This window comes from Carassius gibelio, chromosome B9 (assembly GCF_023724105.1).
Source record: "Carassius gibelio isolate Cgi1373 ecotype wild population from Czech Republic chromosome B9, carGib1.2-hapl.c, whole genome shotgun sequence".
In the NCBI taxonomy this organism is placed as follows: domain Eukaryota; kingdom Metazoa; phylum Chordata; class Actinopteri; order Cypriniformes; family Cyprinidae; genus Carassius; species Carassius gibelio.
In genome coordinates, this window is record NC_068404.1 from 1,648,891 (window position 1) to 1,662,171 (window position 13,281).

The 13,281-nt window shown below is 40.2% G+C and overlaps 2 protein-coding genes across 2 annotated transcripts; both read right to left on the reverse strand.

Annotated features, from left to right (window-relative positions):
- Window positions 1–230: 230 nt before the first annotated feature.
- LOC127964424 (serine/threonine-protein kinase pim-3-like) lies at window positions 231–10,726 on the reverse strand. Its single transcript, XM_052564648.1, has 5 exons — window positions 10,452–10,726; window positions 1,494–1,576; window positions 1,329–1,376; window positions 882–1,254; window positions 231–759 (listed from the first exon to the last, which is right to left on the reverse strand). Exons 4-5 carry the CDS (start codon window positions 1,216–1,218, stop codon window positions 410–412), a joined length of 687 nt encoding a protein of 228 aa, XP_052420608.1. The 5' UTR covers window positions 1,219–1,254; window positions 1,329–1,376; window positions 1,494–1,576; window positions 10,452–10,726; the 3' UTR covers window positions 231–409.
- Window positions 9,383–10,054, reverse strand: LOC127964426 (serine/threonine-protein kinase pim-3-like). The gene has a single exon (XM_052564651.1). The coding sequence runs from the start codon at window positions 9,933–9,935 to the stop codon at window positions 9,504–9,506; it is 432 nt and encodes a 143-aa protein (XP_052420611.1). The 5' UTR covers window positions 9,936–10,054; the 3' UTR covers window positions 9,383–9,503.
- Window positions 10,727–13,281: the final 2,555 nt, after the last annotated feature.

The window sequence follows — 13,281 nt, forward strand, 5'->3', positions numbered from 1 at the left end:
TGAATACATTATGCTAGTTAACACTCTGCCCCAGACTCTTTCTGATCCTGTTCTGCTTCTTGACACTTTTCTCCCTTCTCTCGACTGTATTTGTGGAGAAACTACACATATTGATCTGTGGCCCGTCGGGCTGAGGTTTCAGCTGCTGTGTGTTCAGACTCCTCCGGCATCCACACAGAGCCCCTCACAGACTGGAGCAGAGGATCAAAACCCTTCATTGTGTGGCGGCCATTAGTCCATGATCCTCTGCTCTTTCTGTAGGTGATCAGGAAGCTGTTCTCTGCACTTCCTGTGTCACTCCTGCTCACCCTATACAAACAATCAGAAGCATTTATCTAGTCTGATCCTAACAAGACAATCCAGCCATGACTGCTGTGAGTCAGATAAGTGTGTGTCACTGGCCACCTGCTCAGTGTAACCAGGGGTGGCGCTCAATGTCGTCTAAACTGGGCCGATCTGATGCCGCTGCACTGAGGCACCAGCGAATCAGCTGACGGCACTCTGTTACACACAACACAGTGTTCAGGAACACAAAACCACACGCTTCACCTGGATCTGGACCTGATTTCTGTCTCTTGCCTGTCGACAGCTCTCTAGGAAAGAGCAGTCTGCTTTTGGAGGTGACCCTCAATGCGCCTCTGAAGGGGAAACAGCTGCACAGGATGTTGTAGAGCGTCACCCCCACTGACCAAACCGTAGCCGGTCCCGCATGATAACGGTGATGCCGAAACCACTCAGGAGGGGCGTACTGAAGAGTGCCTGAGAGACCCAACAAGACCACAGACATCATCTGAAGAGGCCCCAGTCCAAACAGATTCCCTTCGCTCGATCATCAAAAGTCCACAAACAAACACAGATCACTGCAGGGAGATCAAACCAACCTGCAAAGTGTTTGTAGGCCGAGTCTTTCAGCAGATCTCCACAGCCGAAGTCCAGCAGCTTGATGTCATGTGAGTCTGTGGAGATCAGCAGGTTCTCTGGTTTGACGTCCCGGTGCAGGACTCCACGGCTCTCGCAGTGTTTCAGCGCCGTGATCAGCTGCAGCAGCACTTTCTTGGCCAGACTCTCCTCCAGGCGTCCGTTCTCCTCACAGAAACTCTCCAGATCTTGGCAAGGAAGCGGGCGCTCCAGGATCATGGTGTAGCGTCTGGGACGGTCAAACCACTCCAGCAGCTTCAGGACGTTGGGGCAGGCAGGAGCCGAATTGACCAGGGTCATCAACGCCACCTCCAGCGGCAGCCGACCCTGACCTTCCTGCAGGACAAACGCTCCGTTATATCCAGCGCTGAATCAGACCAAACAGAGCAACAGATTCACTCTCAACTCACAACTCTCAGTCTCTGTGTTCCTCGTTTAGAGACGTACTTGATGGCAACCTGTAGACAGATGAAGCACAGTAAACCACGCTGCCTAATTATCACCCACGAGGGACATTTACTGACATCAACATTTCTAAAAGCTGTTTAACTGCAGGAGGTAAGAAAATGTCTCACTGGCAGTCCATCAGACCTGCGGGTCCCAGCATACACAGAGCCGAATCCTCCTCGCCCCAGCAATGGGCCCTTCACATACGCTTCTGCAACACACAAGATCACAAGAAACGTCTTTAACAGAAAACATGCTGCAGCATCTAAACCTGTTACAGAACGTTACTGTAATTCAGCTGAAGAACATTTTCAGTGACTAATCATTGAGTGAGTCTTTAATCAGGTGTTTAATATGAGTGTATCTGACCTCTGCGGCAGCTCTTCTGTATGAAGGAGACGGATGCTCATCCTCCTGACTGCCGCTCTGCCACTTCCTCTTCCTGTGAGGCTGATCTGTGGACACAGAAACGGCCAACTCTGAAGGCAGAGGTGCGATGTATCCAGGCAGCTCTTGGCTCAGCGGCTGGTTTGGGTTTGGCAGCGGTTCCTGAGCGCCGTCACCAGAGCCACGTCTCTCAAGCTCCTGATCATCCGTCTGAGAGACAGCAGCACTCCTGGATCTGGAGCGGCCCGAGCCTGCAATATTACACACATCAAACACTTACAGCCTTTATTAGCAACATTTATTAATAATCAACCACCAATGGTACTGCTCACATCCAATTAGGTTACTTTACATTTTAATTGTCTTGAATTGCATTTGAGCAGCTCTATAATTTTCCAGCGTTATAATTGTGTCAAAGAATTAAACACATATTTTACTGATTTTCATACACAAGGAATAAAATACATGTGATCAGTGAGCTGGTATAAATGTGTGATTAAATGAGTTAACCTGCACACATTTCTTCACATCACTTCATTAACACAATGAACAACATCGTACTATAATAACATACCAATAATAAACAAACTAAATTAAAACACTCACCTCGTCTTTCACCCAAGTGAGCCATTGACAAACTCCTCCAAACTCCAATCAAAACAAGAAATTAATCAACAAAAAGGTAATTAATTAATCAATTAATTACAGAAAGAAAGAAAGAAAGAAAGAAAGAAAGAAAAATCTGAAATAAGAAGAGAAAAATAGAATAAGTCTTTCCTCAGAAATAATCAGAAATCCTTCAAAAATAAAACTCTACTCAAAGAAAAATCCTCCGATCTCCTAAAATAAAAGTCTCTTCTCTGAACTCCGTCGAAAATCACAATCTCAGCACAGAAAATGTTCTCCAGAAGTCTCTGAAGTCGCCTCGTCTCTCAACCAGCAGATATCGATCAGATCATAACACGCGTCGCTATAGCAACTACAATTCGCGTGCGTGAGTTCAAAACTATTGAAAAGATTAATAAACTCTAATTCAGTTTAACCAGAGCTCATTATAGCATCTCTGATATATACTGATTTATGCCTTTATTAATAAATCTCACAAGTTAATATAAAAAAGTATATAAAAATTCAATGTATAAGATAAATGTGTGCGCTCGCGCTTTTGCGCACGCGACGTCAGGCGAGCATAAGTGAATCTAATTGTAGTTGCTATAGCGACGCGTGTTATGTTATGATTTCGGCATAAATATTTGTACACGTTTTCAACTAAAACCTTGATATATAACGTAATGTTGTTGTAGAATATTGTTGTGAATAATTCCTAACCATAAAGTGCTCAGAAATGGTTAAAAAAAAATTATTAATATATATTGTCTTTCTCCCAGCCAACATGTCCATGTGGGTCCCGCATGGGATTTATCTGGGCTATGTGGGTGTCAACTGGGCATGGGCTCAGAGTGGGGACTTTGATGGGCTGAATGTGTGTCCAGCTTGGATACAGTTGTGGAACCCAGTTAGGCTGCCCACTATTGTTTATTTGTGGGTCCCAGATGGGCCACATTTGGGCTATATTAGGATATATTTATAGTTACATAATATTTTTCACATTATTTATTTTTATGCAGTTATGGGTAGCTACATAACCCTAATAATTAAATTGATTTAATTGTTCAGGCCCTGGAATAATACCATTTCATTCTGTTCTGTTCAAGTATTTTTGTATCAACACTTTCTATGAAGCCCATATTATACATTATAAGGGTATCCTTAAAGCATTATAAGGACTGCATTATGATACAACTTATAATATGTTGGATCATCTCATGAATATTCATAAGAACAAGTTTAATATATTTACTTATTTGTGGTTATAGCTTTTAAGAGTATGATTATTTATAATCTCTTGTTAAACACAGCTCAGGACCTAGTCAAAACCATTTAAAAGCTACATGCAGGTAGGAGCAATGGGCATGCCAAAAGGCGGGGAACATGCCAAAAGGTTTCTCATTGGTGAAACGAAAGGCGGAGAACACGCCAAAAGGTTTCTCATTGATGAAACGAAAGGCGGGGAACATGTCGAAAGGTTTCTCATTAGTCAAACGAAAGGCGGGGAACACGCCAAAAGGTTTCTCATTGGTGAAACGAAAGGCGGGGAACGTGCCGAAAGGTTTCTCATTAGTCAAACGAAAGGCGGGAAACACGCCAAAAGGTTTCTCATTGGTGAAACGAAAGGCGGAGAACACGCCAAAAGGTTTCTCATTGATGAAACGAAAGGCGGGGAACATGCCAAAAGGTTTCTCATTAGTCAAGCGAAAGGCGGGGAACACGCCAAAAGGTTTCTCATTGGTGAAACGAAAGGCGGGGAACATGTCGAAAGGTTTCTCATTAGTCAAACGAAAAGCGGGGCACACGCCAAAAGGTTTCTCATTGGTGAAACGAAAGGCGGGGAACGTGCCGAAAGGTTTCTCATTGGTGAAACGAAAGGCGGGGGAACACGCTAAAATGCTTCTCATTGGTGAAACGAAAGGTGGGGAACGTGCCGAAAGGTTTCTCATTGGTGAAACGAAAGGCGGGGAACATGCCAAAAGGTTTCTCATTGGTGAAACGAAAGGCGGGGAACACGCCAAAAGGTTTCTCATTAGTCAAACGAAAGGCGGGGAACACGCCAAAAGGTTTCTCATTAGTCAAACGAAAGGCGGGGAACATGCCAAAAGGTTTCTCATTGGTGAAACGAAAGGCGGGGAACATGTCGAAAGGTTTCTCATTAGTCAAACGAAAGGCGGGGAACACGCCAAAAGGTTTCTCATTGGTGAAACGAAAGGCGGGGAACACGGCAAAATGCTTCTCATTGGTGAAACGCAAGGCGGGGAACGTGCCGAAAGGTTTCTCATTGGTGAAACGAAAGGCGGGGAACGTGCCAAAAGGTTTCTCATTGGTGAAACGAAAGGCGGGGAACGTGCCAAAAGGTTTCTCATTGGTGAAACGAAAGGCGGGGAACATGCCAAAAGGTTTCTCATTAGTCAAACGAAAGGCGGGTAAAGGGCCAAAAGGTTTCTCATTAGTCAAACGAAAGGTGGGGAACATGCCAAAAGGTTTGTCATTGGTGAAACAAAAGTAAGGCAACATGCTAAAAGGTTTCTCATTGGTGAAATGAAAGGTGGGGGCCTTTTCAATTAAATTAAATTATTTATTTTTTTGTGCTTTGTACAATACAAATCATTACAAAGCAACTTTAAAGGAAATAACGTTTCTACAATATTTAGTGGTAGCTTATAAGTGGTGACTGTCAGTTTGTGCGCGCATGAAAATTAATACAAGACGTAGTCAGCCAGATGGTGAATATTATTAACAGCAATTATTATGATGCAGTCACACTTGTAGCAATATTTGTTAATTCTGTTTGTTGATTCAGGATAAGCATCAGGGTCAGCATCAAATAGAGACATCATTAGCATAGCTGCTGTTCCAACAAAGTAAAATTAATTAGTTTAACCCAAGCTAAAGAATAAGAATGCGCATTTGATCAGATGCAACTACACTCACAATTTAAGAGCTGCATTATTCGAATGCTTGGCGAAAGAGATGCATTTTTAATATATAGATTTAAACAGAGAGAGTGTGTCTGAACCCCGAACATTATCAGGAAGGCTATTCCAGAGTTTGGTAGCCAAATATGTAAAAGCTCTACCTCCTTTAGTGGACTTTGCTATCCTAGGAACTACCGAAAGTCCAGCGTTTTATGACCTTAGGGAGCGTGACGAATTATAACGTGGTATAAGGCTAGTTAGGTACGCAGGAGCTAAACCATTTAGGGCCTTATAGGTAAGTCATGATCATTTGTAACTGATATGGAACTCAATAGGTAGCCAGTGCAGAGACTATAAAACTGGGGTAATATGATCATATTTTCTTGACCTGGTAAAGACTCTAGCTGCTGAATTTTGGACTACCTGTAGCTTGTTTATTGAAGAAGCAGGACAACCACCTAGAAGTGCATTACAATAGTCCAGTCTAGAGGTCATGAATGTATGAACTAGCTTTTCTGCTTCAGAAACCGATAACATGTTTCATAGCTTGGCAATGTTTCTAAGATGGACGAATGCAATTTTTGTAACATGGGAAATATGATTTTCAAAAGACAAGTTGCTTTCTAATATAACACCCAGATTTTTGACTGTAGAGGTAGTAACAGTACATCCGTCTAGTTGCAGATTGTAATTACAAGATTCTGTGTACATTTTTTTGTTGCAATATTTAATATCTCTGTCTTATCCAAATTTAATAGGATAAAATTATTGGTCATCCAATCTTTTAAATTTTTAACACACTCTGTTATATTAGATAATTTAGAAGTTGAATCTGGTCTCGTTGAGATATATAGCTGAGTATCATCAGCATAACAGTGGAAGCTAATTCCGTATTTTCTAATAATATTACAAAGGGGCAACATGTATATTGAAAATATAAGTGGACCTAGGACGGATCCTTGTGGCACTCCACATTTTACTGGTGATAAATGAGATGATTCCCCATTTAAATAAACAAAATGGTAGATATCGGACAGGTAGGATCTAAACCATCTTAGATCCTGCCCTTGAATGCCTCTATAGATTAGTAATTGATCTATGAGTATGTCATGATCTATGGTGTTGAATGTAGCACTAAGATCAAGTAAAACTAGCAATGAGATGCAGCCTTGATCTGTCGCAAGAAGCAGGTCATTTGTTATTTTAACAAGTGCAGTTTCGGTGCTATGGTGGGGGCTGAAACCTGACTGAAATTCTTCATACAGATAATTTTTTTTTGCAGGAAGGAGTTCAATTGAGCAGATACAACTTTTTCTAAAATTTTAGACATAAATGGAAGATTTGAAATAGGCCTATAATTTGCCGGTTCACTAAGATCTAATTTTGGTTTCTTAATAAGAGGCTTAATAACCGCCAGCTTGAATGGTTTTGGGACGTGACCTAAAGATAAGGATGAGTAAATGATATTGAGAAGCGGTTCTTCAGCTACAGGTAACAACTCTTTCAGTAATTTAGTGGGTACAGGATCTAATAAACATGTTGTTGGTTTAGTTACAGTGATAATTTTATTTAGCTCTTCTTGTCCTATATTTGTAGGCACTGCAGTTTATCTTTGGGTGCGTTGGATGAAACTGAAGTGTTAGAGGCTGTAGAATTTACATTCGCTATTGTATTTCAAATGTTATCTATTTTATCAGTGAAGAAATTCATAAAGTCATTACTATTAAACGTTGATGGAATATTTGAATCAGGTGTCATCTGGTAATTTGTTAATTTATCCACTGTGTTAAATAAAAACCTTGGATTGTTTTGGTTATTTTCAATGAGTTTGTGTATATGCTCTGCCCCAGCAGTTTTTAGAGCCTGTCTATAGCTGGACATACTGTTTTTCCATGCAAATCTAAAAACTTCCAAGTTAGTTTTTCTCGGTGACATTTTGCTTGACTCCAAAAGAGTTTATTAGGTCAGTAAATGCAAGTCCTAATGCATCATTTGAATTGTCAACGTGAATATTAAAATCTCCCATGATTAGCAACTTATCAACTGTAACCAGAAGGTCTGGGAGGAAATCTGCAAATTATTTTAAGAATTCTGGAGGCCTTCTGCCTGATAGAGAAAAATATATAGTTGACAAAACAAAAAAATTGTCATAAGAGTTTAGTTAACCTCTGTCAAGTGACATGAACCAATTTAGCAAACAGACAAAGCTTTATCAAAGAATAATGCTTAACCTTTTTATCAAAGCAAACAGACACAGCTTTATCCACTAAAACATTTATTTAGATTTTAGTTTCAGTTGCCAATTCAAGTCAAATAAAATAAATAAACCACTCATTCATTCATTCATCCATTTATGCGGAAGTAGCAGTCTATAGAACAGAAGCCAGCAAGCTCTTCGTCTGAACAGAACGCTGTGAAGACCCCCTTCGTTTCATGGCCACAGTATCCAGTGGTGTTTTTGTAGATGCATCTGCAGCCATCACACCTCACATCTGGACCGACAGACTTCCAGTCAACGATTCCTACGAAAATAAATAAATAAAAACTCTGTAATAAACTTTCTAAATATCTTAAAAAAACTTGTTCAGTTAATAAAATTGTAAATATTCATAATGTCCAGCCAGGTAAAGTGAGCTCTTCTTTGAAAACTGATACCATAAAACTTTCTGCACACTAGTGACAGAGTGAGAAAGCCTCCTTCTCCTTCTTTATAGACAACATCTAGAAGAATGTCTGAGCAGCTCTGATGGTAGCTGAATAATAACAAAAAAAATAATATATATACAAAACTATTTAAAATATGAAATTAAAACAAAAATACACACAGAAAAATCAAGTTACACGAATGTACCTAAAAGAGTACAAATGCCGACCTGCCAACCTTGGAAATTTGTTTTAAGTACCATCAGTGTGGCGGGCGGTCGAGGGGGGCGGGGGGTAAACAGTGTACTGTTTTATGTAACTGTTTAGTTAGGTTTTGCTATTTTTTTATGACATTTTAAAAAATAAAATAAAAAGTCGAGTACACTTTATGAAAAACTCTTTCTGAATTTTTTTTTATAAACAAATAAAGTGAATGTAAGCATGTATTATGTGCAAAAAAGGGTTAAAATCACAAATCACATTGTAATCTTAAAACAAAAATTATTTTAAAGCAGAAGTTAAAGTTACTAAGCTAAAAATGAAAATAATAAAAAGCAGAGACTAGGGCCTAATTGAGTAAGCTTCCTGCTTGTTTATGTTACTTTGTTAAAATGAGCCAAAGCAAAGTCATTCTTTAACATTTTGTCACAATTTGATTTAATTATATTCATTGCTTTTGAATGTGTAAAATTTCAACATTTCTATTCCGTAAACATTGTGGGGACTACTTGAATTACTACTTAATTTTTTGGTGACTTAAATTCTGTCTAACACCAAGTGGACTTTTTTCCATGAATACATTATGCTAGTTAACACTCTGCCCCAGACTCTTTCTGATCCTGTTCTGCTTCTTGACACTTTTCTCCCTTCTCTCGACTGTATTTGTGGAGAAACTACACATATTGATCTGTGGCCCGTCGGGCTGAGGTTTCAGCTGCTGTGTGTTCAGACTCTTCCAGCATCCACACAGAGCCCCTCACAGACTGGAGCAGAGGATCAAAACCCATCATTGTGTGGCGGCCATTAGTCCATGATCCTCTGCTCTTTCTGTAGGTGATCAGGAAGCTGTTCTCTGCACTTCCTGTGTCACTCCTGCTCACCCTATACAAACAATCAGAAGCATTTATCTAGTCTGATCCTAACAAGACAATCCAGCCATGACTGCTGTGAGTCAGATAAGTGTGTGTCACTGGCCACCTGCTCAGTGTAACCAGGGGTGGCGCTCAATGTCGTCTAAACTGGGCCGATCTGATGCCGCTGCACTGAGGCACCAGCGAATCAGCTGACGGCACTCTGTTACACACAACACAGTGTTCAGGAACACAAAACCACACGCTTCACCTGGATCTGGACCTGATTTCTGTCTCTTGCCTGTCGACAGCTCTCTAGGAAAGAGCAGTCTGCTTTTGGAGGTGACCCTCAATGCGCCTCTGAAGGGGAAACAGCTGCACAGGATGTTGTAGAGCGTCACCCCCACTGACCAAACCGTAGCCGGTCCCGCATGATAACGGTGATGCCGAAACCACTCAGGAGGGGCGTACTGAAGAGTGCCTGAGAGACCCAACAAGACCACAAACATCATCTGAAGAGGCCCCAGTCCAAACAGATTCCCTTCGCTCGATCATCAAAAGTCCACAAACAAACACAGATCACTGCAGGGAGATCAAACCAACCTGCAAAGTGTTTGTAGGCCGAGTCTTTCAGCAGATCTCCACAGCCGAAGTCCAGCAGCTTGATGTCATGTGAGTCTGTGGAGATCAGCAGGTTCTCTGGTTTGACGTCCCGGTGCAGGACTCCACGGCTCTCGCAGTGTTTCAGCGCCGTGATCAGCTGCAGCAGCACTTTCTTGGCCAGACTCTCCTCCAGGCGTCCGTTCTCCTCACAGAAACTCTCCAGATCTTGGCAAGGAAGCGGGCGCTCCAGGATCATGGTGTAGCGTCTGGGACGGTCAAACCACTCCAGCAGCTGCAGGACGTTGGGGCAGGCAGGAGCCGAATTGACCAGGGTCATCAACGCCACCTCCAGCGGCAGCCGACCCTGACCTTCCTGCAGGACAAACGCTCCGTTATATCCAGCGCTGAATCAGACCAAACAGAGCAACAGATTCACTCTCAACTCACAACTCTCAGTCTCTGTGTTCCTCGTTTAGAGACGTACTTGATGGCAACCTGTAGACAGATGAAGCACAGTAAACCACGCTGCCTAATTATCACCCATGAGGGACATTTACTGACATCAACATTTCTAAAAGCTGTTTAACTGCAGGAGGTAAGAAAATGTCTCACTGGCAGTCCATCAGACCTGCGGGTCCCAGCATACACAGAGCCAAATCCTCCTCGCCCCAGCAATGGGCCCTTCACATACGCTTCTGCAACACACAAGATCACAAGAAACGTCTTTAACAGAAAACATGCTGCAGCATCTAAACCTGTTACAGAACGTTACTGTAATTCAGCTGAAGAACATTTTCAGTGACTAATCATTGAGTGAGTCTTTAATCAGGTGTTTAATATGAGTGTATCTGACCTCTGCGGGAGCGTTTGGCAGCTCTTCTGTATGAAGGAGACGGATGCTCATCCTCCTGGCTGCCGCTCTGCCACTTCCTCTTCCTGTGAGGCTGATCTGTGGACACAGAAACGGCCAACTCTGAAGGCAGAGGTGCGATGTATCCAGGCAGCTCTTGGCTCAGCGGCTGGTTTGGGTTTGGCAGCGGTTCCTGAGCGCCGTCACCAGAGCCACGTCTCTCAAGCTCCTGATCATCCGTCTGAGAGACAGCAGCACTCCTGGATCTGGAGCGGCCCGAGCCTGCAATATTACACACATCAAACACTTACAGCCTTTATTAGCAACATTTATTAATAATCAACCACCAATGGTACTGCTCACATCCAATTAGGTTACTTTACATTTTAATTGTCTTGAATTGCATTTGAGCAGCTCTATAATTCTCCAGCGTTATAATTGTGTCAAAGAATTAAACACATATTTCACTGATTTTCATACACAAGGAATAAAATACATGTGATCAGTGAGCTGGTAGAAATGTGTGATTAAATGAGTTAACCTGCACACATTTCTTCACATCACTTCATTAACACAATGAACAACATCGTACTATAATAACATACCAATAATAAACAAACTAAATTAAAACACTCACCTCGTCTTTCACCCAAATGAGCCATTGACAAACTCCTCCAAACTCCAATCAAAACAAGAAATTAAACAACAAAAGGTAATTAATTAACCAATTAATTAATTACAGAAAGAAAGAAAGAAAGAAAGAAAAATCTGAAATAAGAAGAGAAAAATAGAATAAGTCTTTCCTCAGAAATAATCAGAAATCCTTCAAAAATAAAACTCTACTCAAAGAAAAATCCTCCGATCTCATAAAATAAAAGTCTCTTCTCTGAACTCCGTCGAAAATCACAATCTCAGCACAGAAAATGTTCTCCAGAAGTCTCTGAAGTCGCCTCGTCTCTCAACCAGCAGATATCGATCAGATCATAACACGCGTCGCTATAGCAACTGCAATTCGCGTGCGTGAGTTCAAAACTATTGAAAAGATTAATAAACTCTAATTCAGTTTAACCAGAGCTCATTATAGCATCTCTGATATATACTGATTTATGCCTTTATTAATAAATCTCACAAGTTAATATAAAAAAGTATATAAAAATTCAATGTATAAGATAAATGTGTGCGCTCGCGCTTTTGCGCACGCGACGTCAGGCGAGCATAAATGAATCTAATTGTAGTTGCTATAGCGACGCGTGTTATGTTATGATTTCGGAATAAATATTTGTACACGTTTTCAACTAAAACCTTGATATATAACGTAATGTTGTTGTAGAATATTGTTGTGAATAATTCCTATCCATAAAATGCTCAGAAATGGTTAAAATGGTTTAAAAAATTATTAATAGATATTGTCTTTCTCCCGCATGGGATTTATCTGGGCTATGTGGGTGTCAACTGGGCATGGGCTCAGAGTGGGGACTTTGATGGGCTGAATGTGTGCCCAGCTTGGATACAGTTGTGGACCCAGTTAGGCTGCCCATTATTGTTTATTTGTGGGTCCCAGATGGGCCACATTTGGGCTATATTAGGATATATTTATAGTCACATAATTTTTTTCATATTATTTATTTTTATGCAGTTATTGGTAGCTACATAACCCTAATAATTAAATTGATTTAATTGTATGTATTTCATGTTTTATTCATTAAGGGTTATATCATAATGTTACAATATAAGATTATTTATTTTATGAAGAATCCTATTTTATTTATTCATAAGTACCTCAAAGTGTTTTTTGTTGGCCGACCGGCTGGACCATCATGAGGCAGGCGGGAAGAGTCATCGCCATAAAGAAGAACATTTTATGTTTTGAGATGATATGTGTTCTCTGAATATTGTTGTATAGTCTTTCTAATTAAGTACATTAACTCTTTTAAAATTGTATTTTTATATTTACACCATTTCTTTTCCACTGGCAAAATGTGTTATCTGTGATTTTACTTGTAGGCTATGTTCATTGATGAAATATGGTTAATATTCTCATAATTCTGTGTTGTTAAAGTTCAGCTTTGAAAAATAAAAGATGAATCATGAATAAAGCTGTTGGTGTGAAGCAATAACTTGTGTTATTGAATATATAACAAAATGAAAAATAATAAAATAATATTACTTTTAAAATTACATTTCTAAACTGAATAGTGTCACTTTTAACTTGTTCATATTACCTTTAGTAGTATAACTATACCTTTGAGTGACATTTTTGTACTGGCACAACTTATAACCATGCATGCTTTTTAATGCTTTTGTGAATGTTTTAGTGGTATTTTAAAATAATTGCCTTTTCTGTTTTTCTTTCTTTACTGTTTTATTTTTTAATTTTTTAGGTATGAACCTGAGAAGTCTGCACAGGCCCTGGAATAATACCATTTCATTCTGTTCTGTTCAAGTATTTTTGTATTAACACTTTCTATGAAGCCCATATTATACATTATAAGGGTATTCTTAAAGCATTATAAGGACTGCATTATAATACAACTTATAATATGTTGGATCATCTCATGAATATTCATAAGAACAAGTTTAATATATTTACTTATTTGTGGTTATAGCTTTTAAGAGTATGATTATTTATAATCTCTTGTTAAACTCAGGACCTAGTCAAAACCATGTGAAAGCTACATGCAGGTAGGAGCAATGGGCATGCCAAAGGTAGGGGGCATTCCAAAAGGTTTCTCATTGGTGAAACAAAAGGTGGCGGGCGTGCCAAAAGGTTTCTCATTGGTAAAACAAAAGGTGGCGGGCGTGCCAAAAGGTTTCTCATTGGTAAAACGAAAGA

Excerpts from the sequence above, each read along its gene's own strand:
- LOC127964424 (XM_052564648.1), bottom strand. The coding sequence starts at position 1,218 with ATGACCCTGGTCAATTCGGCTCCTGCCTGCCCCAACGTCCTGAAGCTG. Across the intron at positions 760-881 it reads GGCCTACAAACACTTTGCAG|GCACTCTTCAGTACGCCCCT; the intron begins GTTGGTTTGATC and ends TGGGTCTCTCAG.
- LOC127964426 (XM_052564651.1), bottom strand. The coding sequence starts at position 9,935 with ATGACCCTGGTCAATTCGGCTCCTGCCTGCCCCAACGTCCTGCAGCTG.